This window comes from Euwallacea similis, chromosome 2, assembly GCF_039881205.1.
Source record: "Euwallacea similis isolate ESF13 chromosome 2, ESF131.1, whole genome shotgun sequence".
Taxonomy (NCBI): domain Eukaryota; kingdom Metazoa; phylum Arthropoda; class Insecta; order Coleoptera; family Curculionidae; genus Euwallacea; species Euwallacea similis.
The window spans coordinates 7,141,543-7,168,970 of NC_089610.1; the positions used below are offsets into that span (position 1 = coordinate 7,141,543).

General features: G+C 38.8%; 2 protein-coding genes across 3 annotated transcripts; one reads left to right on the plus strand and one right to left on the minus strand.

The window, feature by feature from the left end:
- Positions 1–159: 159 nt before the first annotated feature.
- Positions 160–20,872, plus strand: LOC136415758 (bicaudal D-related protein homolog). Of its 2 annotated transcripts, none has more exons than XM_066400544.1 (9): positions 160–346; positions 892–1,237; positions 17,950–18,114; positions 18,206–18,337; positions 18,388–18,637; positions 18,787–18,986; positions 19,041–19,184; positions 19,240–19,497; positions 19,817–20,872. In XM_066400544.1, exons 2-9 carry the CDS (start codon positions 1,016–1,018, stop codon positions 19,952–19,954), a joined length of 1,509 nt encoding a protein of 502 aa, XP_066256641.1. In that variant the 5' UTR covers positions 160–346; positions 892–1,015; the 3' UTR covers positions 19,955–20,872. The 2 variants fall into 2 exon arrangements, with proteins under 2 accessions (XP_066256641.1, XP_066256650.1); XM_066400553.1 differs by having other exon boundaries at positions 18,811–18,986.
- Positions 20,860–27,035, minus strand: LOC136415752 (rifampicin phosphotransferase-like). The gene is made up of 27 exons (XM_066400529.1): positions 26,761–27,035; positions 26,558–26,688; positions 26,362–26,500; positions 26,138–26,309; positions 25,971–26,081; positions 25,840–25,918; positions 25,643–25,788; positions 25,466–25,590; positions 25,081–25,412; positions 24,884–25,029; positions 24,689–24,828; positions 24,499–24,634; positions 24,295–24,442; positions 24,144–24,245; positions 24,001–24,088; positions 23,811–23,923; positions 23,625–23,756; positions 23,026–23,181; positions 22,803–22,969; positions 22,522–22,745; positions 22,348–22,465; positions 22,167–22,293; positions 21,884–22,038; positions 21,601–21,828; positions 21,337–21,548; positions 21,088–21,186; positions 20,860–21,034 (listed from the first exon to the last, which is right to left on the minus strand). The coding sequence occupies exons 1-27, from the start codon at positions 26,867–26,869 to the stop codon at positions 20,910–20,912; spliced, it is 3,960 nt and encodes a 1,319-aa protein (XP_066256626.1). The 5' UTR covers positions 26,870–27,035; the 3' UTR covers positions 20,860–20,909.
- Between the last annotated feature and the right edge of the window lie 393 nt (positions 27,036–27,428).

Consider the following 27,428-nt stretch of genomic DNA (forward strand, 5'->3'; position numbering starts at 1 on the left):
GGGTTCGTCGGTCTTTCCTCTACTGTAGTAGTGTGTCCTCTTTTACCTGATATTCCACTAGTTTCCTATAGACTCATACTTTAGGCTTGGACAAAGCGCTTGCGCCCAGGTAAGCTCGTTCCCATGGTAGTGGAGGTATAGGCGGTTTTTCAAACAACTGTATCAGTTGATTTCCCGAAACGGCGACGTGGGTTCCGTACAGTTCACTCGGTTCTACGTAAGTTATTGAACCGCGATATACGGATTTTGGGTTCTTTGAAACCTACATACAGGTCGTGTTTTGATGCATTTCGAATGGTGTTTGAGTGATATAAAAATTCAAGGATTATCCTAGTTTTCGGGACAGGTAGGTACCGATAACTGAAAGGGTGTTTAAAAAATATTTCTTGTTTGTATTGTCATGTAAAATAGACCTTCAATGAGAGGAAGGGCCAATGGATAAATAGGTACAAGGACTGAATTTTTATGACTGTTTTACAATCTGGTATGAATTTTTCGTGTTCCACGTTTAATGAATTGGATACTTTATAACCAAAATGCTGCCATATAGAGCACTTATATTTGGATAATCCTCTTTTACCAATCATTGTCTCAGAAATATGTTTATGGGTTTTTCAGATTTTATCTGGGACAAATCCACGTTAATTTTTTTGAGCTTAAGGGTATAGAAAGTAATTAAAAAATCACAAATACAGTTAGTTCCGTGATCTTTCACTCCACCCTGGATGTACAACAGAAAATCGTTTTATATCTCACCACACACGTCCGCCTTACCATTTGACGCACTTCTTGCAAGTCGTCAAAAACCATCTGGTCTGCAGCTCCGCACCTCTAGTCCCCTGCAACATCCCCTCTGAAGGTCTTTTTTAATTTAAAATCCGTTTTTTCCAGTCAATTCAAAAATATGCCCATAAATCCACGGTACACAGCCCAACAAACTTCAACGCGCAATGGAGAACTCCGTCTGTCTCCAACTACGGGAAGCGGCAGCTTCTAAAAGCTCTGTAGCTGAAAAATGCTAAAATCTCTCGAGGATTACGTAGTAGAAATGGAAAACCGTAGTGCCATAAATGAGCAAAACGCTCAACATCTGAGCGAGGACGTGTGGACGCAGCTGCAGCAAAAGGAGAACGATCTGCAACTAGCTGCGGAGCTGGGGAAAGCGCTGTTGGAGGAAAATGAGAAGCTGAAGAAGCAGTTGGATGAGACTGTGGACGAGTATTCGAGAAAGTTAGAGGTAAGTCGGTTAACATCCCAATTAATTTAGAGATTTTTTGGATTATGGTCGCTAAATGGAAGCTAATGACCCATTTCCAATGGGCTATTATACAGTTTGAGCGGATGGCTATTCACTCTAGTTTTTCACCTGTGATTGCCGTTGTGTGTAATTCCTTCATTGAGCAATGGTAATCGACCGTGCAATACCTTAGTCTTGATTGTCGCTTTTAAGCCCACCTATATAAATTGTAAAACAGTCAATTTTAAGAAATTCTCGCTGCAAAATGCTCTTATTAAGCACCAACATAAGAGGCACTTGTACGTTTATTTCCGCTTTGTACTTGTTAGTCTTAATGAGAATGAGGAAATATGTGCCTACTTGCATATTCATAAAGATAACAGGAATTTGTCAATTATTGCTACGCAAAAGAAGCAAATCTTCCCACATAATTTCTTGGAGATTACGTGTCAACCACAGAGGCATTTAGAAACAAATTTTATCCGACCAAATCGTATTTGGTCGGCTTAAACTTATTGTCATGGTACCTACCACACACCATGGGGCAGGGTCAAACACAATCCGGTTATAATGTTATATGGCGAAACGCGGATCACGACTTTAGTTGGTACTTGTGGGAAATGACTCACAAGTGGTTTACACTTTTTTCAATTTGGTTGGATATTTGCTCATGAATAAGATATTGAAATGCTGCACCTCGGCTTAAGCTACAGGACGGGCAGGATATTTATTAGGACGTATATGTTTATATAGGAAATCTCGGAAACTGCAGGAAACAGGGAAAATCGAATAGAGATTCGATCTTTTTGGTTTTCGAGTTAGTTTTGTTTTTATTTATTTTTTTAAATTAATTGTAATTTGCGGAAAAAGCGCCCTAGTAATGTGGGAATTATGATACTAAGGCGATGGGAATATTTTTATCATTTCACTAGACTCATCTCCAAATTTTTTTCCATGAAAACGGTTAACGTTACGAAAAATATTCAAAAGACCCTTTTTTTACGGAAATATAGAACATTAGGAAAATTATTTTTATTAAAAAACAGTCGGGTATAATATTTTTTGTTTCAAATGTTTAAGGTCACATTAATGGGAACGTCACTGGTGAAATTAAAACCATTGTTTTCCACTTAAAAGATGTGTCCCTACACCTATTTTACGCTCCCCAATTTTCATAAAAATACTTAGAGCTGAAATAAACTTATTAGGAAAAAACTTTAAAAAAATAAAATTTTCTTATCACCCGATATTTCAGACAAGAAGTGAAAACGGACCCATGTTCATATGAAATTTTCTTAAAATCATCCACAGATTCGCTACCTGAACTTTTTACATGCTATTATGAAACGCCCTGTATTCACGCCTAAATTCGCCCACCCCGTGCATTAGAGCTAATTACCATGCGCAGCTTCAGGTCCATAATCATCTGTAGCAGTAAGCAGTGTTATATGGTTTATGCACCTAAAAAGGTTTCCTTTTTTTGTACGGCCGATGAAGTTAAGACAAAGGCAAATTTTAGGGTTTCTATTGCCAGAGCGCGGCTATTGTTCAAAACAAGAAAGCTGAACCATTCGGGAAGTCAAAGGTCACGATTCCTTCCTAAAGATCTTAGAATTCACGTTGTTCGACATTTTGATTCGACAGAAAATAGATAGTTGCATGAGGTTAACGTACGGTCGAAAATAAACCCTCAGGGTTAATTATCTAATCCGAAACTAGAAAAAATTTAACTGCTATTGCGATTCGTGAAGATTCGGTTTGTATGATTGAACCTTCTCAACATCACACCCAGAAAATATTCGAAATTTTTGATGTGCCGATTTTCGGTTTAATGGAGTGATGAGGGTCCTATATTGATCCTGGACACACTAATTGAGGTCTTTAAAAAAGTACTTTTAGCGACTTTCATCTCACAGCACCTTCAAAATCGTAAAAAATAGCCACTAACAGGACCCTGTATCTCAGAAAATAAGATGATTTTTATAAATCCGTTTGTGGAGGGTCATAGAGCGCACCGAGACGATTAAGTTTAGTTATTTGTTAAGGCAATTGCTCGACGGGTTTCCGAGATATCGACGTTCATAGTTTGGAAACTGGCAAAACGTATGGAAATTTTTAGAAAAATATCCAATTTCTGACGTGCCAATTTTCAATTTAATGGAGTGATATGGAGCCATTTCATGAGCCTTGCAGAAGCATTTTTAGGGGCCCTCATTTTTTAACATCATCAAACCCGCAAAAATTACATTATCACTGAAACCTCCTGTATGCAGTTTAATGTGTCTTTTTATCTTTCACCATAATCCAAGAGCCCCATATTGGTAGATCTATATATACCTCAACATGATATTCCCAAGGTTTTAATAGTGTAAACTAGCAAATAATTACCAATGCATGCCTAGGTGTCTGAACTGTATAGGTAAAGCAATGATTTCAGAGTTGTTCTCACGTCATGAGAGCATATACATGCATTTCTAAAGCCAATCCCATAATTTTATATGTGTGAATCACATTCCAATGACCTTTATTTTGTGAGTTCATGTAACCACGATTCTCGACATGATTGTAATGGATAATAAAAAAAATCGTAAGAAGATGAGGTTTAGGTTGAGACACAATCACTGATTAGGACTTGTGAATATGATGAATCTGCAGCTTTAACAAGGAAGCTAATTCCTATGTGAAAACCCCAATTAAGTCAACTTTGCTTGTGGAAGTAGGTCAATAGCGACAAGAAGCCGAATTTGATAGGTGGTGACTCACACAAATCCGTTTGGCACAAAAATTGCGTAGGAAAATACACACACATAAAAACTTCTTGTACATATCCACTGGCATAAAAATGTTAAAGTATCAAAATCTACAGAAAACGAACTTGACCCACATATCCCTCTGGCCAACAAATTCCTAAAACGCTTTTTGCCTCTTATCTCAATGGACTTACACCAGAAGCATTGTTTTAATGGACAGGCAAAAAACAACCTTGTCAGTAAGCAAACCATCAATACAAAGAACAACAAAGGTTTCATGTAGTGGTGAAAGGCCCGCAAAATTGCTTAACTTGAGTAATACCTGGTATATAAGATAATTACGCAGTTGACAGTTTAGCATTAAATGCGTTGAGCATGGTTCAACGATTGGATTAATTGTATTGAGTTTTAGGCCTAATTGGGGCGATTGACTTCCTTATTGACTTCAAACAACAATTTCATTGTAATTTTCACGTAACATTTTAACTAACGTGCTTTAAGGGAAATTACTGAGTTGGTTTCTCATTTACTAACGAGCCTGCGCCCTTTAAAAAATTGCAATTAAAATTTTCCTGGAAAATCGTACTGCAGTTCCCTAAAGGGCAACGTCGCCCGGAATAACTGTCACTATACTAGCGCCACTATTGGTCGAGCTGCGAGTCACGTGATCATCTGTTCAAATTCCAGGGTAGCCGTTGTGACAATTCTTTATTTATTTCGAAGGAAAATGAGCATTAATTTTTTTGATCAAATTAATTTTACTCTTACTTAGTGGGGGCCTAAGGGGCTGAATATCCTATAGTGTATCTGACAATCTATTACAGTTCACTGAGGGACTTAGTATTCTATTAATGTGCTCAGTGAAATTAATAGCCATTTTTATCGACGATGACCAGTGCGTAGTTAAAAATTATAGATGATTACGGATATTTTGTTATTTCTGAAGTGAATAATTCTTCACCAATAAAAATTGACGAAGCACAACACTTTTTTTGACAAAATTCATTGAACGGGATCCCAATAAAGTTATGTAAAACCCCTACGTCACGTTGGATTATGTAACGGTAAGGCCGCCTAAATTAAAACGTTACCAAAATTTGTCAGCCTAAACTGTTATAGTTGTTAATGGCCGTTAAAATAAGCATTATTGGCCGTTGCCCTCCAAAACACTCCTTTAGAAGTTACATTAGCATGTGTTGAACAAAACTTTAATGGTATCATTTTCCTTGTTGTTGGAAGTGTTTGTTCTCTGGTTCGTTCCTATTTTCGAGAATCTTGACCCGCCTGGTACCTACAGGTTGTGGGCAAATTATGCTGCAGTTACATCTAGAATACAAAGTCTCATTCATTTATTATGACTCCGATACTGACAAGGAGGTGGGTCCCGTTACATTGCTAATTGATTCTAATGCAAATTTTTCGCAAAATTATCTCCGTTCCGGCATTTACACGATTTACATGCACTTTGCGTTCACATCGGTTGGGTGGAAATTTCACACCGTGAAAACTCATTTTTTAAACTTGCAGCAACAGTGGGAACAATAAATAATTAGCACTCATATATTTAGATATATTGATTGGCACACACAGTCCCAAGGCCGGATAAAAGCTCCACAAGCGGAAAGGACAAGGCAAAGTAAACATTATAACCATTCGACCAATTCTGCGAAGGAGCTGTGGATGCTTTTACTTTACCATTATGAGTCTGAATGAATAATTATTAATTCGTTTTTGGTATGCAGGACATAGCACGGATTGTTTAGCATATATCATTCATAACATCGTGACCCAAATTAATGGCATCGTAGTGCTAATTAGGGCCGGTTTGACCATGCCTTTGTTAATATTTTTCTTAAAGCTTAATCCTGCGTCTGGCTAGTTCAAGTTAGTTTAGCTGAGTTCGAAGGATATTTCGAGGATAGGTTAATTACCGATTTTAGATGAATTCAGGCTAGTTCGTTTTTTGTGAATTCCCATTGCAGATACAGGCCCATGGCTGATGTCAGGTCCATGTCTAAGTCATCTGTGACATGATTATCTTGTAACAATAAAATAATCTTAAGGAGACAAGCCTCGCTAATTAAATCAAAAAATGCCAAACAAAAACACGCAATTAACCCAATTCACGCCAAAAAGCTCGCCATTGTTGGCGAGAAAATAGAAACCAGGGTTTAAATCTTGCGAAACCTGCCTATAGATATTAATTTCGTTAGTTTGTTAACAAGTGGTAAACGATTTTTAATTGAAATTAACTCCGATTATGCAAATTTCTAAGCAGCGATATTACTGCGGTTTTGGTGCTGATTAAGTAACGCCACTTGTCGCTCGGTTTTCCACCTGGGGAGCTTTTGGAATTCACTAGAAAACCTTAATGAGTGGGTATTATTGTGTCATCGAGCACTTGGTCACAGAAATAAAATAATTTTCGTACAATGCAACACGGTAATTTAACATTAATTTAATTACTTTTTATTGCATCAATTATATGGATTTAATTGGCTGGAAGGTCGAGCTGCGTTAAATAAATTAGAAACTTATTATTGGCCGTTGGATTTGCTTTTACCTTTGAACACATTGTAATTTTCTTTTAATGCCGCTGCTTACGTGTCAAATTTAAGGGAAGAATGCTTTTAGAGCTGGTGCAAAAAGATCCAGTAAAGGACCTTCTCCAAAAAGTTTTTTGGGATTGGTCGCGTTCGTCTTAATTGCTAAAGATGATTCTTTTTTGTAACTTTTTAATAACTTTTTTGAAAAATTTTCAAAAAACATCAAGTCTTGTGTTTTGGTGGCCGGGTAGTATGGAATTCACCTCCCACCAAAAATCTCGGGATAAAAGAAATTTTCCGATTTCGAAATTCTCCCTGAGGGATGTATCGTCGGTTGTATTTGTTGTGTTTTTAAAATATCTACTGTCTCTTTGAGTCGTTTTGATCTTAATATATTCCTCTCTACTCTTTATGTAATGAAAAGGGCCTTCGGGATGGCTTCGCGCCTCCCCATGCTTCATTTGTTCCTTTTCTAGTTGCAGGCCAACATAATTCTTCATCCTTCCAATAACTATGTCTATGCCCTTCTGGTCTCTCATCGTATTATTACCAATCTGGGTGTATACATCCGAAGAAATTTTTGCATCTTTCTTCGGAAATGGAAATTATTCCTGCATGTTTGCATTTTTTCCTGAAATGTTTCTCTTTGCGTTGTTGTATCTATGCATGTATGGCCCTCCTTGGGTGTTTGTCTCAAGAGCTAGTTTCTGTTGATGCTATAGGTCGTTCCTTTGGCAGGCCCATGTCTAGGTACTCCCCGGTTTTACCCATCGAACATCCATCCTTCTGCCTTGTGCGTCTGTTACCTATCTCTTCCTCCTCCAGGGTTGGTTACTCAGACTCGAAGGAGAAGACATCTAGGTGTTACCACTTAAAGGGTCGGATGGGTTTTTGATCTTCGCGAAAAATGGACTGGAATCATGTGCTTCTTAATTATCTCTTTTAAAGCAAAATTTACTAATCCTACTGATTTAGCTTTCACCTTTCCCTTAGGGTCTACGTTATAAGGTTTGTTGTTAAAAAATCCTTTTGCAGCTCTCTTTTCATAATTCTAACACCTGAACTTAGTTGCTCCTGCGAATAGCGTCATTGAGTTTCCAAGTAAAGACTTCCAAGTTAAGAACACGGTTTAGGCTTATATTTACAGCATTTTAAAAGTGTACGCTTTACCGTCTCTGAAAACCAATCTTCTAAAGTCTTCCATTGAGGGAGTCACAAATTTTCTAGACTCCCGATACTCTGTAGCATAACTCCAAAGTCAGAAAGCGCATTGAGCTCGTATTTTTAGTATTTTGAGGGTACACTTAGCTCCTTATTATGGCAAAAAATTAACCGCCCAGGCCCCACTTGTAGTTCCACGTGGGCATTATTTTGTGATTCGGAGATGCTCCGATACTTTTGCCCAGAAGTTCCAACTAAAGAAGCGAATTAAATTCACATTCTCAGAATATTAAGCCTACACATAAGTTCTTTCCACGATTGAAAATAAACCTTTCTGCAACCGTTTGTTTGGCGGTTACAAGTTTTCGAGCCCGCTCGAACCTTTTAAAAAGGTTCATTGAATTTTTATTATCTCCTGGGGCGCGTTCACAGACGTTGTCGGCTGTATGCAGACTACATCAGGCGAGTCCGCTGCTTGGCAAAGTACCATAAACGGAGAATAAACAGTGTTAACAACTAAATCTATTCGTGGGATTCACTCAGGACATCCCAAAGAATATCTGCGGCTGCTTCCCAGATGCTCTTACTTGTAAGCCTCAAGAAAATAGGCGAATTGAGGACACATTTTGGACATGGTGAGAGGACAGATAGATAGTGACTATGGCCGAAAACGAACCTTCCCGAGCCTTTAATTTGGGAATTACAATTTTTTAATCGGCACGAACTTTCATTAGACAATAATTTATTGAGCAGGGCTCTATGGACTGTGCGTGCGCGCATGCTCTGCTGGTTACTCTTTTTCTCTCCACATTGGACCAACACGAGCTGACTCCGGCACCTCTCATCTCTTAGAAATTACCACTAATTACTACTAAGCAAACTTTTGTTCGCACACATTATCCGCATATGGCGATCGCAGTTGAATAACATCAATACAGTAGTTCGATCTAGATTCCAAATTGCAGGTATACCTAATCGCCCTCTTATACAACCATAATGCCTGCTATAGCCGCCAATTAACTGATTGTAAATTGCGATCTCACCCAGTAATCACCGCACTTTTGTTGCAATAATAATCTGTAGGAGATATTGTATTCTCATCATCATAGGCCATTATTAAAACTATAATGAAATCAGCAGGAAAAATTGAGTAACCGGCTTTGTTTATGTTTGTTATACTGTATGTAGTTCACCTTCGGTTTCCTGAGAAAGCGTAATATCCCCGATAAAGCGGAGGAAGTGGCCAATTTTTGATGCGAAACTTTTGCTTGGCAATTGTAGGATTTTAAAGAAATGTTTTAACTAAACAAAAGCAAAATGATTTTTAGTGGGTACCACCTGGGTCTATGTTCCGATTATTGACCCGCCCGGGTTTAAAATAATGGTAAAACGCACGCAACGTTTCGGATTGTTGTTTATTTTTTCGGGATGCGTTTTCTGTAACTGCACGAGGCAAGTTCACGGCAGATACACTTTATTTTAAGACCACACGATGTTTACTAATCTCCCAGTTTCCCAATTTGTCAGAATGTAAAAAAGGCCTATTTTTAGGCGGCGTCTTGCACCGAAAAATTGGGTATCACTGCCGCCACTTTTCTTTCCGGCAGTTCTTACATAATGAATCATCGCTCTTTGCTATGCAGAGCCCCAACAAATCAGCACGAATCTCGCCTTTTCAACTCTCATTCGAGCTTTATAATCATTTTCTAGTTCTATGCGTTTTCCTTCTGAACTATCGCCGATCTATCACCGCTGAAGTCTCAGGGTCACCAGCTACTGTTACTGGTGAGTCAATAACATGTCGTAATTCGCATTTAGTGAATATCATGAAAACTGTTCAGCGTAAATCCTTTTCCTTTATATATATGCCGTTTACGTAAGAACCTTACGGTATCAAGAGTGGGTTCCAGGGCTAAGGCACCTGCGACCTGGCAATGCATCCTCGATCGAAGTTCGTTTACTTCAGCTCTGAAACCGTTCATATTTTTCGGTCAATGTTTCTGGTGCTTCTCTCCTTATAAAATCACCAGCAAATTAACAATCAGTTCCATACCAGATCTCTCGCCAGTAATGACTAGATCAGAAATTAATGAGGCATTTTAACAGATGTCCCTAATCCAGTTTTTTCATGAATGAGATAAATCACTGCATTTCGCAGATGTTTGACCGCTTAATAACTTTCCTTGATTTTAATGAAAGTGATCTTAATAGAGCAATTTGCTTGGATGTTTGAAAAACATGGTAAAAGCTTAATTAAGTCTCTACTTGACGCTGTATGGACATAAGTGAATATCATCTCTGCAAAATGCGATGAAAGGATGCTTGAGAGGAATATTCTCTTTAATCTCTCTTTGAGAACTTGCAAATACACGACTAAGAAATCAGAGGTGAGCTTTAATGTACATCTAAAGACTTTCTAATCGATGCACATTGAAAAACGCAACTCCTCCTCATTAACCTGCGCCAAAATGCTCCTGCCGACTCCTCTGTACAGTTACTTTAATGGCAGTTCTGTGTACGTTTTCAACTGTACTGTGCACAAACCGTGCCCATTCTTATTTCCTCCAATATGCCACATTAAAATACCAGCAATTTCTAAGAAATTGGTTACCTCCTAATAAACATTTGGGTTGCATTGCTTATACGGTTATGCCCATGGTAAATAGACACACATTACTTATATTCTTCATTGTGTTGTCGCTGGTAATGCCCGGCCTTATGTAAATCTGTCGGTAGGGTGATGGAGAGAAAGGCATTTGACCGAGATTGAATGTACCTACAGAGTGAGATCTACATACATAACACATCAAATGATGTTGAAGAGGTTTATTAGAGCATCGATAATCTCATTATGGTGTAATCGATGCGCTTTGTTTGCCTGTGCCACCTGACCATCTTCCAGATAGTGTAGGTGAGCATAAAAATGAGTCATCATGTTTAGATTATCCTGCTGAAATGATGGCTCAAGGATGACGCAGGATTGAATAGGTACTCGATTAACTTCGTTAAAACCGCGCTCAATAGCTGAACACTTCTGTAAGGATCGTAATTAGATTTCGTGAGTTTTGAAACAGTAATCTGCAATTTTTTTGGAAAGTGGTTTTAATTATCGTCCTTTTGATATACACATGAGCTCAGTAAGCAGCAATAATAAGCAGTTAAACTGACTTTTACTCTCTAGTGAGTTATTGCAAAAGAAATCGTGAACTACATCGCTCACAGAAGTGTGCTTGTGGATGACATCATTGGTGGCTGAGGCAACTCATGGCTGTTAGTCATTCAATAACGAATTTTTAATCCATTTGAAAGAATATACCGCACGGTGGCAGCCAAAGAGGTTCTTACAAAGTCGTCTAAAGAAGAGCTTTGCGCCACAGAAACTGCGACCAAGTCACTAATGTCGTGTTACGTTCGTCGAGAGCAGGAAGGGTTTTGGCGTAATCGCACCACATATGGCGGTCCTTCCGGGTACCGTAGATGCAAAAAACAAAATAAATCAGTGCTTATAATAATAATTACCGAGATATCATACCGTGCTTTTGGCATACCGACACAAACGCGTGTAATTAAATCAGGTATAAAGAGCAAAGAATATTCCATATGAATATCGTTTCACTGTAAGTGGACTGAAAATAAAAATGGAGTCAAGGTATATATGCATAAATATCACCGTACAACGTGATCCTATCGATTTTGCATCAATAAAAATGCCCAGATCTATACACTCAGATTGCTGGGCAGAAACTTGCATAAGCCGCGTTGCAGAGGTACAAGGACGACGGAGAGACGAGATGAGCACATGAACTTCCGGACCAAAATATCAAACCACCTGCACTATGTGATACTCAGTTCGTGGTGAAACTGCAGCTGCAAAATCATCGACAATTCTGGCAATGCCCTTTGAGTTGCAAAATCCAAAATAGCTGCAGAGAACTGGACTAGAACCAAATAAAATTTCAGTCAACGACTTAAATTCTGATAATAACGATTCAGAACGATCGTATATTGGGAAACCCCAACACAACGTTTCGCACTAAATAGTTAAATGAAACCAGCGCCTGCACAATTATTACGAAAGCTCATATTTGCCAATATCAATCGGGTGTAAATCTTTCAATTCTGTATCGATTTGACTCAGATAAATCAATTTTTACATATGAATGCAAAATGTTAAAATTGACCGTGAACGAAACTGAGCTGCAACATGAAGCTGCCCATTTGAATTAGACGCTACTTGCAATAATATAATACATTTCCAACCTTTTGGCACGATCGCGTATCAGAAGCATCGCCAGACAAGTGAAAATCTCCAAGAGGCGCCTGGAGATCAAGCAGAGTCTTTCAAACCTCGTAGAGCTCCAAGAAAGTCCAGTTGCGGGATATTTGCAAGCAAGAAACCCCAAATAACAAGGATATTGCAAGCAAGTGACCCCAAATGCTTGGAGCAGCAATATAAACCCAAGGAGCCGGAAATGCAAGATTGCAGGAAGACCCTTTACGGGGTTAATTTTGATGAAAAAAAAAACAACTTTTATTTGAACAGGCAGGATGTGATGTGCACATCAAGAAAAAAATTGAGGGAAAACCTTTCAGGACTTGTGAACTAGGTTGTATCCTCTAAGAAGACCATTTCCAGCTCCTGTGAGATGCCACGATGGATGGCAAAGATCATCTTTTGACAGACATGCCGGAAGATTCTTTTTTGAAGGGCCCATGCGATCCTATGCTAATAAGTCGGGAGTTGTTGGATAAAAAAAACATCTTGTATGAGGGCGGAGCTCTCGCAGCAGATGTTGGCCAAGCTGGCTGTGATGAAAATGAATGAACGGCCTCAGGTAAAAGTGGCCCCCAAGGGCAAAGACCGAGATGGCTAAGGGAAGTAGATCGTAGACGCGTCGGAATTTTTTGGATATATTATTTTTATCAGTTATCACTGCGAAGTGGGAAGTGAATAAAACAATAAAATAAAGCCAATTTTTAAATTATAGTTGTTTTCATTATTTTTGTAATGAATATCTGTTCAACCTAAAAATAAATAAAAAAATTTAACAGCGACAATCTTGGAACTCTAAAAGATGATCACGTGATTGGCAGTTCCACCAATAGGAGTATCGGTATTGCGACAGTCGTTCCATGCGACGTTGCCATTTAGGAAATACCAGTCCAATATTTCCTAAAAGATGATCAAATTGCCTATAAAAAAAGTATTTATATTTTTAAAGTAAACAATAAAATTTCGCAGTTTGTAAGTACCTATATACCATTGCACAAAACTAAGAACTTTCTCGTTCTCGCTTCACGGTTTTATCTACGCTTCTCTTTAAATATATTTTCCATTTTCACGGTTTAGAACCCAAAAATGTTTATTAAAATGTTGCTGTAATAAAAGCCTAAGACAGGATGAAGTTAATATTACATATATTAGAAAGCGAACCAGACAACATTAAAATTATAAATTTTAATTAGTTTCAAATTAAACCATTGTGATGTGCTTTTATTGCCATTTAATGATATCCAAAACATTTAAGACTGACTTAATAAAGTGTTGATAAATTTAACCAGCAGATAGATTACGTTCTTTTTTTACCAGCACTGCGCTAAAAGATTTACCCTAAGCTCTCATAGATTTTAACACCATTCGATCAATTTTTTATTTCCCATTTATGTTATTAGGGCCTTGAAGCTTCTCTCCTCATTCTTGAAGATACCAAAGACACCTAAGGGCACTCGAGTGAGATAAATTCAACTATGGCTAATTTTCAGTGTTTCCTTCGCCAATTTTTGCGCTGAATTGTTAAGAAAGATTTCGTTTCGAATCGTGTCTAAAATGGGAATCGCAAACAGCTCTTGTGGTAATGTTAAATTATTCCGTTAATTAAAAAAAGCATAGATATTATAATTGCGTGCTCACTCTAGAGATATAGCTCATTACTGAATAGTTTCAGGGGATTATGATTAAAGTTTAATCATGGATCATGAAAGAATAGTAATGCATGTTCTCAACACCTATTCTAAACCGATCATCTTCAGTTTCTGGCCGATGATATAATCGAGCTTAGTCATGCCTGGCGATTGGTAATTTTTGCCTCCTTGAGTGGTCATACTACAGACAACCTTGCGGTTTTCGAGCGGTCGAAGTCGAGAGTAAATGGACTAACAATAAAATTCTTATTTTTGCTTATGTTGATACATAATGTAGGTGTTTACAGAAATTGCCAAATCTAAGGCTCTTTCAGTTCATCTACGTGGGGGGGGATTCACCCAATTTGTCTTAGTCCAAGAGCTGACGGCTTACTAAAAATCTTCTGTAATGGCAATTATTGGATTTTCCACATTGAAAACGGAGCGTTCCTGGTAATTGGAACTGCAAATATCTCAAAAGAAGAGTTCCTTAGAGGCTCCTACAAAGTCTACCTTTTTTGACTGAAACTTTGTACGAAGTGGCAGAAAAGTTATGATCCTTTACCGGGGATCCACAGCGCCGCCTCTACTGTACAAGTTGTCCCATTATTATCCATTCTATTGTTTTAAATATGGCTGACTCTTAATCATGGCACCCTATACGTAATGTCCACTTTCAGAAAATGTCAGTTTGTGACATTATTTCAAATAACCATATCGAGTTTTGTATTTTTGTAGTGGGGAAAATTAGGGGAGTCAGAATAAGTAAAAATGTACAGGGTGCCCCATTAAAAAAACATAATTTTGGTCCATATCTTGAAAACTATAAATTATAATTTAAATCTGAGGACGCCACTGGATTCTGTGTAAAAATTTCTATCCGACAACGTTTTTACATTTTCAATAACTTGATGCATATTCAAACCATAAGGGAGTCTCAAAATATAATATTTTCACGAACGCCCTGTAGTGCGGAAACTAAGATAGCTGGATCAATTCTGTCAACATCATTAGTTTCACTAAAAAGTCATACAGGTTCGCGAAAACCGCATGTCTCCTTCTTTGCTAATAACCGAGATGTCCCCCGATTGCAACGAAAATGGGACGCCCTGTACAACAATAAGGTAGATGTCCGAAAACCGTCATCTTTTGGGCTGCGGCGACACAGTCAATGGCAATCAACGATAGAGTGCTGTAGAAGCCATTTATAGAGACCCTGGATATTTCCCTCATCAACCACTTAGCTGCAACCCCTTGTAATATCTCAACAGGAACGCAATTGCGGAAGTGGTTGATGATATACGATTTGATGGGGGAACCAGGCACAAAGCAACAAACGGAACTTCCTACACGCTTATCTTTCGGGTCTAATTTTGTACTTCCACGCCCTTTTGATTGGGTTTTGGATTTCAATTTGAGCTACCCTACACACGAGTTTAATTGTGCGTTGGGGGATGTGTGAGGAAATGGTTTATGAGGGAGGGCTCGATTGTCTGATAAACGATAGCGAGTCACGTTAACCGGTACTTTAGAATTACTACTCGCGTATTTTGAATTGCCGAGGTGAGGCCTAAGAAGATCCTCGTTCTTGTTACTTAATTCAAAACTGAAGCGTAATTGCGCATTTTCTCGCCCAGCTCACCTGGGCGTAATGATCAGTATTCAAATCGTCGGGTTTTTGCTTTAAGGAAGCTTTACCGTTTGGTGCCCGTTTTCGCAAAGCCGTTGAGGTCTACATGTGTAGATGGCAACGGTGGAACCGTTCTAGACACGAAATAAACGAGAGAAACTGATAATAAAAAAATTATTCTCGTAACCAGACCAGAAATCGCGTCATTCATTGCAGGAAACCTTAATAATGGGCTTGCGAATGTGGCACGTGAAGATATGCCAGATTTCCTTTGGTGATTTCAAATATGGTGAGCGCGAGTCACTCGCCAGCGAACCAAAAACAGTAGAAGGGACCGAATTCCTCAGAATCTGGTTATAACAATCATTTTTATCAACAATCTTCTCACCGTCCTACCTTGCGTCGAATAGAACTTCCTGAATGATATTCAACGTTCGTTTATTATTAAAACAGTACCTGACTTTACACATAATATTCGCTTGTGTTTCTCCAGAATTACGACAATAGCCCTGACCCTCATTTCCAACGAATTTCAGGATAATCGATCAAAGGTGGGTGTTTTAGCCTATTACCCCATACACATTCGTGTTTGTTCTGACCATATAGAATACTCTTAATTACCATATTTCTGCGAAGGTGAACCAGTTAAATTCGCAGATAAACGTTCCTGGTTTGCTCGCAAAAAACTGTTTTTCTGCATCGATTCCCAAAGGAGAACAGTCTCCATTCAATCTTATCTCCCCAAATTGACATGAAATAAATCCAAATAGCTAACAACGCAGAGTTTCCTATCTTATCGGAGCGATTGTACGTTGCCATTAGACTGAAACGTGTATTTCAGTCTCCATTTATGCATTTTTCAATAATGAGTTTTTACGATAAGGTGGATGTTTTACTAATTACTGTTAAGTTTTATCAGATAACCTTATCAGCGCGTACAAGTGGTAACGTATCATCACGGAGATATTTCGAGGGGTGATAGTGCTCTGCAAAAAAATAAAACATGCTAATAGACCACGGATCAAAAACGCACCATTTCCGATATACGGGGTGGCAAAGTTTCACATTTTTTCTCATATTTTGCGTTTTTACCACGATTTTTCAAAATGCAAAACATCAAATTATATGCGAAAATACTGCAAGAGACCAAAAAGCCAAAGAATTAAAAAAGGAGTTTAAATTTGATGTCAAAATTCACACATGGTGTTCGAAAAAAAGATACGCGGCATAAAATAGTACGTGACCAAAAAGACTATATTCTGCAGAGTACTATTGCCCCCTAAAATATCTCCAAGCTGATATGTTACACCCTGTATAGTGCAGGTTTGCCAACACTTCAGATACCTAAACGATTCACTACACCTATAAGGAAAATTATATAAGAATTTTTTAGGTGTGCAAGAAGCTAATAAATTTAGTAAATAGTTTCTCAAACCATGGCGCATGGTACCCAACTTCGATAAAACTGCTTTAGAAATTTCCAACCTGCCCACTCAGTAGAAATCTATTCCTTTATATCTCACGCCCCCAGTAACTATGTTTCCGACGTTTCTTCCACAGCTGCTACTGGCCCCAATAAAGGTGATGGGGTAAATTCTCCTCCATGGCTGAGGCGGTAATTTCTGCCTCCTCGTTGAGGTTGGTGGTGCATTTGAAGATCTCGATTACCTCTCTGGTTAGTCCGGGGCAGTACTGCCAAGATTAGTGTAATATCGACCTTCTTGAAAGTCCATCTCATTGAAAGTGAGAATTTTCTGAAGAAGTATGCTCCTCCACTGGCGATTTTTCTCTTTACCTCAACCTACAACTCCCTTTATGCTCCGTGACTGGTGGATTGTCCGAGTCAGTTTAAAGATCGTTCTGAAATTGTGTTTATCTAGTGCCCTGCAGATCTTGATTGCGACTCTGTGAGTATAATGCAATACATAAATCTAATCTCGCTTTTTCCCTCAGTTCCTTTTTTCTTCTTCTCGTCGATGACCTATCTTGCTTATTGTACAAATTGCTCTATTGAACTCTTGCGGATCCTTTCTAACTAGACACTCTTTGTAAGTGCTTAAGTTCCAGCAATCCACAAATCCTTTTGGGTCATTTAAATAGAGCTCCTATTAGTCCTCTCTTTGGGCTAGAATCATGGTATAATCCATCCTTCAGGTGTCCCTCAGAGTTCATTAGCGTTCAGTGTTCAGAATGAGTCATTAGTTGTGGCACGTCGTATGCGCCAAATCCCTTCTAGTGCTGTGCACGAATAAGCCCAGTATATATAAGTAAGATGGACGATCCCGCCTCAGACTCATTCACTATCGGGAAGTATGGGGACTAACTTCGCTCATGGACTTTGATAATGTCCATTGCAGATGTTAACATTCGTAACAAATTTCTTTTGGATCGTGCGATCATCTCTTAATATTTGAAATATTTCTTTCGTTACGAGTTTGTTCCAATTGAATCTGAAGAATTTTTAAAAAATACTAAATTTTATCAGCTCGAAACTTGACTTTTTTATATTTAACACTCTGTATACTACTGCAAATTTGGATCTACTTGTCAATTGACTGCCTCTCCCTATGCCTATCATATTCTGTTTCCCAGATATTTCATGACTTATGAGAGCACCTTCTGCCTGGATCAAAAAAGGTTCTAAAAAATATTGTAGGGCTGAAATTTTGTCACGTTTTCCCGATGGTTTCTTTTATTCATATTCAATTTCTTGATTTGTTTCAGCTCGTAGAACAAGATAGACACCTTTTAAGGCAAAAGCTGACCAGTAAGGAATCCGAACTGGATGCCCTGATAGTAGAATTAGAAAACGACCTTATTCAAGTTAAAAGTAAATTAGCACAAAAGGAGACTTTGTTGAAACAATGGGAGAGAGACAAATGTCAGCTGGTAAGTACGTTGATCAAATTGTCCAAGTTCTCTTCTAAAAGATCCGTACGATGACCACAACTGGCTCCTTAAATAACTGAGCTTCTTCTAGGTGGACGAGCTTGCAGCTCAAAATTCCAGACTCACCTTGCAACTAAAAGAAGCACAAACCGTAGAAAGCCAACTTAGGCAGCAATTAGATAGTTATAAGGAACAGATCTCGTTAGGAAAATCTAGTTTACAGGTAAGCTTTAAAAATTAGTCCTAACATTGCATGTAAATGCACTTTTTCAGCAACACTTGAGCAGTGTTGATGGCCTAAGAGACGAGCTTGAGCTAGTCGCTGAGAAGAACAAAGAATTGGAGCGTAGACTCAGAAGTGCTGCCGAAGAACGTGATAATTTAGCTTCGGCCCTGGAAGAGGCCTCTGACAGGATTCTCTTGTTGGAAAGGCATGCCAGGGAGCAAGATATGCGGTACCAACAGAGTTTAAAAGAATACACACTACCCCAAGAGAAATTGTCTATAGAAGAAAGGCTTAATGGTAAGTGAAACTTGCATGACATGTTAACTCAATGTTTTTCCTTACACGGTTTTTGGGCTAATAATTCATAATACCAAATAAACTTCATCTGCAAAACCAAATGTTACTAACTCCTGGGTTACTAACCGACCAACCACGTCTATCTCAAGGTGACCATCGGTCGCTTCTCGCAGAAATGGACATTTCTGAGCCCACACTGAGTCAGGAGTGCATGTCCGTTTATAGGCAATTGAGGTCTCTGGTCCAACAACTCAAAAGCCATCAAGACGACGATAGCGGACTGCATTCGGACTGTTCTACCACTTCAATGGAGGACAGCAGTCGATTTTCTCCAGGTCTTTTAAGCGAAGTAAGAAATTTTTAAACTGAAGAAAAACTTTTATTGATTTATGTGCCTGTTTAGGTGGCGCAAGAACTAGTGGGGTTGGTGTTGGACACTGATGTTGTAAGGTTACTGGAGAGATTGGAGCAAGCTCGTAGGGAAATTCAGGAGAGGGATGAAGAACTTCAAAAAAGAATGGACAGATTCAACGAACTCAGCAGTAAAGTAAGTGTTTGACACACCATGGATATTATATAATGTGTTAATTTTCTGGTATCAGGCCTCAGTATGTGAAGTAGAACTCCAAGCAGCCCTAGAGGAACGAGATAGAGCACGTCATGATGCAAATGACACTTCTTTAGCCCAAGATGAGGTGGTGGTCAAAGCGAGAGAGGACAGAGACATCGCAGTACAACGAAGAACAAAAGCCGAGGTTGAGTTGGCTAAAACTCGGGTTGAACTCATGCAGGCCAATAGTCAGTTGCTGGAGGTTATCCAACAAAAAGTTGAGATGAGCCAGCAGTTGGAGCAGTGGCAGGTAAGGATTACCTGAGACACACCACTAGACAAAAGCATACAATTTGAATTTTACGAAAACTTTTCCGCCATCAGAAACACTAAGAAATAAAAGACAAAGCGACAACATCGCTTGAAATTTTGCAGGAACGTGACCATAAGAGTTTGCGTGCTCATCTGAATACGTCAGCTATCTTGGTTGCAAACAAATGCGAATCGCGACGTTGCCATTTATGTTTCGATTTTTAATTTCTTTTTGCTCTTTGACGAACGAAAACATTTTTAGATTTTTTCTAAATTTGTATTACATATTTTTAATTTCTTTCTCTTTCCGGTTTCAGATGGATATGCATGAGCTTCTAGACGAACAGCTCAGAAACAAATTATCCAGCCACGAGTTAAAAGCGCGAGCTGTGGAACAACAGCCTCCGGTAGTGCCTCCTAGAAGAAGACTGTTGAATTTCTTTTTGCAGCGGTAACACTACCGCTACCAAAACTATCAAATTTTCTTAGCTTCTAAGCTACCTTAATTTTAAGTGGGTAAGTACCTTTGAACTAAAACTGTGATTTTTACGAAGTGCGTGTTTTACACATTTTGCGAGTATTAACAAGTAGCAATATACACTGTACTTAATTTATATGATGTAGCGGTAAGTGATTAACTTTTTGTACGTTATTGTATAATAGTCACATCACAGCCAAAAGAGTAATAACTTATCGTATTTGATGTTATTGCGTAGAATATCTGGAACGTCAAATAGCACCATCAGGCTACAGGGTGTCTCAAATTCCATAATCAACATCTTACATTCTGAAACACCCTTTAGGTTGCTTCAGTGAGGATGTAGGCTGAAAATGTACAGAGCTTATTTTTTAGACAGGGTGGCCGGGAATAGAGTGCATATTTTGAGAAGACGATTCCTTGGACAAAATAAGCAAAAAATTCCTAGGAACATGAAGTCTAAGGGGCTAGGGCTCTATAAAGATTTCTGAATGTCTCGGACGCTGTTGTAGCTACACGGATGGAGCCCAGAAACGTCTGAAAACCTCTGAAAAATTGTGATGCAGAAATGACATACTCCTTAGCTTCCTTAGAACTCATTTCCGGACTGATATGTATAGGAACTTTTCTCCTCTTTTCTCCTTAAGGAGCCTCCTAAAAGACACGCACACTCTTCCCAGATACCCTGCATGTACCTACGTGTTGTGCAATTTTAATATTTCTACTAATCAATAAGTAGTATAATGCCCATATTTGGGAGAACTTGTGTACCTACTAAACTAGATTGAACTGTCCGTCCAAAATATAAAAGAAAGAACTAATCAAAATGAGATAGCCTTATCTTTAGCAAAAACATCTTTTAACAGTGAAGACATAAAGAGGTTTTATTTAAAAAGTGGTTTTATTGTTGATACCCATAAATTAAAAAATATTTAAACTTTCCCTAATTCTCCTGTTTTCCCAGATAAAGCCACAATGTCTCCAGTTTTAAATAATTTTGTGGCATTTTTTACTCCTACTAAGCAAGGGAGACCATATTCCCGCGCCACTACAGCACCTAGAAAATTACCATCAAGAAATAACTTAACAATAACTCTTTAGCAAGATTACCATGTGATACAAGACCGCCAATCTCGGTAACAATCCCCGCTAACATGGGAAAGTATGGTGACCATCCGATGTCTGTGCTGTAGGTGATTAAAATGTCTCCTGCAAAATAAAAGAAAACCTAGTTTCGGAGTATCAAAAAAACTGTTTCAAAAATAAATCATACGTTTGGAATCGAAGGAACGGAGGAAATGGTAAGTGGCTCAAGTCTTACGTGGATTTCCCACCACTTGTCTGATATTGTGACATTACCTTTCTCCAGAGTCCCAATTTGATCCAAATGCCTAATCACGCAAGCTCTGGCTTGGACGTTTCCTGTGCATACTGGAGTACCAAAGCATTTGGTACCCGCAATCAATTCTACAGGGAAATCAAAGTCACTCTCTGGTTGAGGGAAACCATAGCTCAATTCAGGAAACCTGAGGTTATTCCATTTAGGATAAAGTTTTTCCCGTCTGATTGCCCTAAAAAGACATTTACACATTCTCTTTTTAAGAATGATGTAGATATTCTCACTTGGTAACTAAAGCCGGATTGGGTCCTTTCATAACTTCCCCCAATTCATATTCCGTCAAATGAAAGATTAGACTTTCAGAAGGTAAAAAACCTTGTTGGACCATGGCTGAAGCCAGCTTTTTGTAAGCCAAACGTACTTTGTGGATGCCTAATATGAAGGCAGATTTACTTTGTTCCCTTTTCCCTACCGCTACCCTCAGTCTGGTCAAAGAGTATTTCAGTATTCCCCTTTAATACAAGATGTTTAATACAATCAGAAGGCATTTTAAAGCTATCGGTCTACCTTCCAATAGCACTGATTGGGGAGGCCAATTCGTTGATTACTTGGTTGACACTCTTATCCACTTTCTTTGATATTTGCATGTGTTTGGCATTAGCTTGCAACATTACAATGACTTGACATGGATTCATATCCCAAGTTTCGCTAGTAAGGTCGAACTAAAATGAAAGATTTAAGTTAACTAAGTAATTAGCCAGTTGGGAGATGCACAGTCTTATGTAACGATTGGAATCCTGCGACACGGGCGAAGTGAGGCCTTCCTTATCGTTATTTTTGTCATGTTTACCTCTGCGATACACCGATGACCATGTTTCCTTAGAAATTCAACGAATACTTTATAAGCAGCCGGACATTTCGCTTGCAACCAATCAACCCCGAATTCTGGTTTTATGGTGCAAAATTCCTCTGAATATCTACAAAAATTTTCTTCATAGCTCAAAAACTTGTTTATCGAAAAAATATCTTACCCTTCATCTCTAATAATTCCTGTTATTTTCTCCAAATAACACGGCACCTCAACGGATTCCACGTCCTCACATGAGGACAAAATATTGGCGAAATCCGTATAATTTTCCGTTTTAATATCTGAAAAACAAGCACAATGTTTTTTCCTTGTTTTCGTAGTTGAAGATACTAAATACCTTTCTCTTTTCCAATCAAAACCATCATGCACATAATTTGCCAAAACACCGCGGCTTGAGTAGCCATAGTATGGTTGTGTCCTAATTTCATTAAACTAAAATCGTTGTTTATGATTTTGTGATAGATCTCCTCAGCAGTCTCATTTTCCTCAATTCCAAAATCAACGTTTTTAACGTACTCTTTCGAGCTTGCCACAATACTGTTTACGTTGCCAGAAACTTTCCTTTACGGAAAACTTATTAGCTACCAGGAAATATTAAGGTTCACTAAGTATGCCTACCACATGCGGTAAAAGGATTTTAGGGATTTAAGTGACGAAGGTTCCCCAAATCTACTTTTTACCATTTGGGTAATTTTTTCATTTATCACCGGATGTCCGAAAGTTGCCACATCTATTACTTTGGTTGACATTGAGATTTCTTCGGAAGTTCGACTAGAATACAGTACCTAAACGCAATTGAACGTTTCACGATTCGAGTCACTACGCTAAAAGACAAACTTACAAGGATACAGTCAATGAAAACTCTATTGGAGATCACGGAAAGAGACTTCAGAAAATCAAGTTCCACATCACAAGGTCGGACACATGCTTGCATGCCTGTATCTATAGCCATTAAGGTTATACTTCGACTTAGAGCCGAGATTGCTTTCGGGAACACCTGAAATAAGATGAGAAAGTAGTTCGCATTAACCAGGCAAAACTTGCCTTCACCATTGTCAACAAAACAGCGGCAATTTTGACAATGCCAAATGAGCTTGCTGTGAACTTAAACTAGATTAAACGAATAAAATTCGCCTGCGAAATTGTCAAGAAAGTACCAGTAATCTTGGCGAAAGCGACTGTTATTATTCAAGAAAACATTATACAAAAAACTCACCTTCACCATTGTCAAGAAAATAGCAACAATTTTGATAATGACATATTAGCTAATTCTTGAAATTATACTTTACTAAACAGACACAATTCGCCTTTTACATTGTCAAGGATATCGTCAATTATGGTCTATAAAATCATCTGCTTTGCAGGAATTGAAATCAGGAAAATCCACTTTAGAGGCACCCATGCAGAATTAAAATTCGCCACCACAATATTTCTATTTACCTCTCCTACATTAGCCACGGTATACAAACTAGTCTCTGTAACTATTGCGATATCAAGCTCGTGCGTCAGTTCAAAATCCGTCCAAGTGGACAATGTTGTTATAGGTCGGGATTGTAGCAAGTATAAACTGCCCTATAAGGTTATAACTGAAATGTTTGAAACAGACAACGATCAGTGGGAGTAAACCTTGTAGAATGCCCATTCAATATCTTGTGGATCGCCGAAGACTTGTTCTAAGGCTACTCCTACTTTACCTAAAGCGAGCACTTGATCTTTTGTAAGACTCCATTGTTGTTTTACTAAAAATAGGCAAAGACAGTGGATAAATAGAATTAAGTTTAAAAATGAAATTATTTATTGTGGTCGCATGTCTCACCATTTTTTTCGTTGATGAATACGAAATTGCCTTCGTAATTTTCAGTCATGGCCACCTCCTTCACTCCCCTTTCTGTGAGGGTAAAAACCTGTTGACCATAATACCTTCAAAACCAGTTAATCTGGGGAATCATACGTAAGTACCTTATTCTTTGCTCCAATTGTTTGATTTACCAAATCGACTTTACCGTCATAAGTTCGCTTCAAAATAAAAGTATCTGGGTCAGAGAGCCCTGACACCACACTCTAAAACTACACATATCAACTACCATTTAAATCGCATTTAGAACCAGACCTCTCCTAAGCCAAAATTCGACGTAACGACCATTTGAGAAGGATTTGAAGTTGTTGGGTGCCAGGTAAAAAGCACCCCGGCTACTTCTGCAGGAACCATTTTCTGGATCACCACTGCCATATCTGATTTGATGGGTATGCCGTGTTGCCTTCAAATGAGTTTTTGTGATATAATTTTCAATGCCACAGGTAGTAAAGCTTTTACCAGCGATACTGAACGCTTTGAAAGGTAAACAGAGAAGCCCAACACTTGGAGACCGCTTTCAGGACTTCAGTTTCAGTAACGCAGCCTAAGATCGTTTCGTTCTGTCCGGCAGCGGACAGCTCTTCGGAATCTTCCCCTTCGGACCAGACAAAAATGTTTTTAAAAAAATTAGAAAATGAGAAAATTTTACCTATAGCAGACGACCTAACAGCCCAGCTAACAACGTCAATTTCATCCTTGCTAGAACTCCTGATAACTTCCTTTAAATTTAGCACTATGTGATCAGCGATGTCCGGGTGGACTGGTTCATTTGCGAAGAGTCTTACAGCCCTAAAATAACACATAGATTCACATTCTTCTAACTGTAAGTATAGAGAAAATATACAAGTCGCAGACGTCTTCCCGTTTGGCTTCAGTGCGACCGTAAAAGGCGCTTTCCACGCTCCTGAGAGCCTCTTGAAGCAGTTTGTTTTCCGCCATTTGACGATTAAATGCGTTCACTGTGAGGATAAAACCATCGGGAACTAAAAACTATTATTTCATGTCTTTGTAGCATTGCCCAAGAAAGGCTCAAACCCCTACTTCCTTGGAGCTCAAAGAACGCAAATGCGCCAAAGAATTCCCCTTTCCTCCAGTCAATTCCAGGATTTGAGCGTTGTCGCTCTTGATATTAACCACGTAATCATCGGGTAATTGATCGTACTTTCTTTCGCTCAGTACTGTCTTTAATTTCGGCGGTGGTACCTCGTTCCCTTGGCCACAGAACTTAAATTCCACCAATGCCTTTCCTTGGCTGTTATTAACATTACACTCAGCAAAGGCACTGCCCAGTTCGTATCCATTCACAACAGAGGTTTGAAAGAGAACTGAGGGCTTACTTAAGTAAAATGCTACGCTGTATTGATCAGACTTAACTGCAGAAATTATCGGGGGTTAATTAGATATGAAGCGCAAAGGGGCTTATTACCGTTGATGTGCCCCATGACAAATTCCGGAACCGCTTTATTGGAGGCCACATTGTCGATACGCACATCCTGAGCTGTTATGGGTTCAGTCCTCAGGTCTTTATGAAAGACGTACCCGTAGTTTAATCTAAAATGAGGGCCGATTCTAAACCCATCTTAGACGAGAGCTGGAAACTTACTGCGATTTTTGGTCTTGAAACGACTGCAGAGTTAGATGTATCAACACCCCATTGGTCTCAGCTAAGAACACTTTAACTTCTCTGTCCAGCAAAAACCTCTCTTCGTTGCCCCTATATCTCGTCCTGCATGCGGCCAAATTTAACACCTAAACCAAAAATCGAACTATTCCTTTGAATAAAATAGGAAGAGAAATTACTTGTTCCTCAGCGAAGCTGTCCCCTTTGACGACCCCCAGGAGCGCCCCAAACTGGTCAAAACCGTCTGGATGATCAGCGCTGCAAAAAATTGAAAATGAATTTTCCTTAATCGACCAGACCACTCACTAACAGGAATTTCTTCCAACTTGCATCTTTCCAAGGCCTCGTGGCTAAGGTTTCAGTCAACAGCCCTGAATCGCAATTCTCAGGGAAAAATTTGGGGCTGGAGCAGCAGTTGAATCTAAAATCGAACCATTTACAGACATTTCCCATAGTCTCGCCCTTTCCCTCATTTACATAAAACTGAATTGAACGTGCTCGATTTTCTCACAGTCTCGCTCAGTTACGTTCCTAAGAAGACCATTGAAGACAATTCGGACCCTCTGGTAGGGGCTAAGGGTCTCTATGGATAACCCGTTTACCCTCCATTTGTAATCTCTTAAGCTGGTAGCGTAGATGGTCTGATGGTCTGAGATTCAATTTTGCGGAAGCAAAGTTGGTAGATTTCGATAGAAACTTACGAGGAAATGTGTATATAGCGCCGTTGGATAATCTCAGGACCAATATTGTTTCGGCAATCCTGCAGGGTCGTAGGACCAGTTTCAGCTTCAGGCTGTTGCCCTTCTGGTCGCAACCCTCGAAACTTTGGTAGTGGAAGCTCTGAGAGAAGTAAGTCAAGTGCTAATAGGGGAACAGTGAAGCAAACAACAATAAAACCTTTTGGAAGGTGAAGCAAACTCCCGGCTCCGTGCGCTTGTGTCGAAGCTTCTCCCTGCCCTTTTCGCATTTTTGCTGTGCAGCTCTCACCACCCTGTTCGCCAGGAAGTATTTTATGGGGTAGAATATGTCTGCAATAATTTTTAGGTGGTATTTAATCGATTAGGGATAGATCGAGTCGTTTAAATAATAAAATTTCCTACCTCTTCCTGAATAAATGCTCCTGCCGCTGTTCTTCTTGAAGAATAGAAAGTAGATTACCACCGGCAGCAGCAAGATCAATTGCATACTCAAAACGCTAAACAAATCCATTTTTGCACTGCACTGAGATTAACTAAAATAGAGTTAAAAAAGTCACAGTGAGACGTGGTTCCTATTAATATTGATGTTCACGAGGCAAATATTAACTGCTGCTATAGAAAGGTACACAGTGTACGCATTTAATCAAGTAATATTTTTAATGATTGGGTGTTAAATAAGGAACGCTATAAAGTTATCCGAAAATATCATAAATTTCGCTTTCAAAGGCAAGAGGTTTATTTTCCAGAAGGTTTTCCCCTAAACACCCAAACAAACCTGATATGAAGCATTGGCAGCTGTTGCGTCACTTAATTTATATGTATACGCCCGAAAATACTTTTTTGGGTCGTTTTATGGGGTTTTATTGGGTCACTGTGTAAACGAAGCTGTTCATGTAAAGTGGGCACACTTGTGATTGTTTTATGAAGCCAAGTCTGTAACTTAAGCGTCCAATATTATCTTATCTCTATAACAATTCCCCCGTTCATTAATTTTCGATAAGAATATTCTTGGAGTATGTCGAAAAAATGTAGAATATTAAGTGCACGTTTAAAGATTTTCGGTCCTGTTG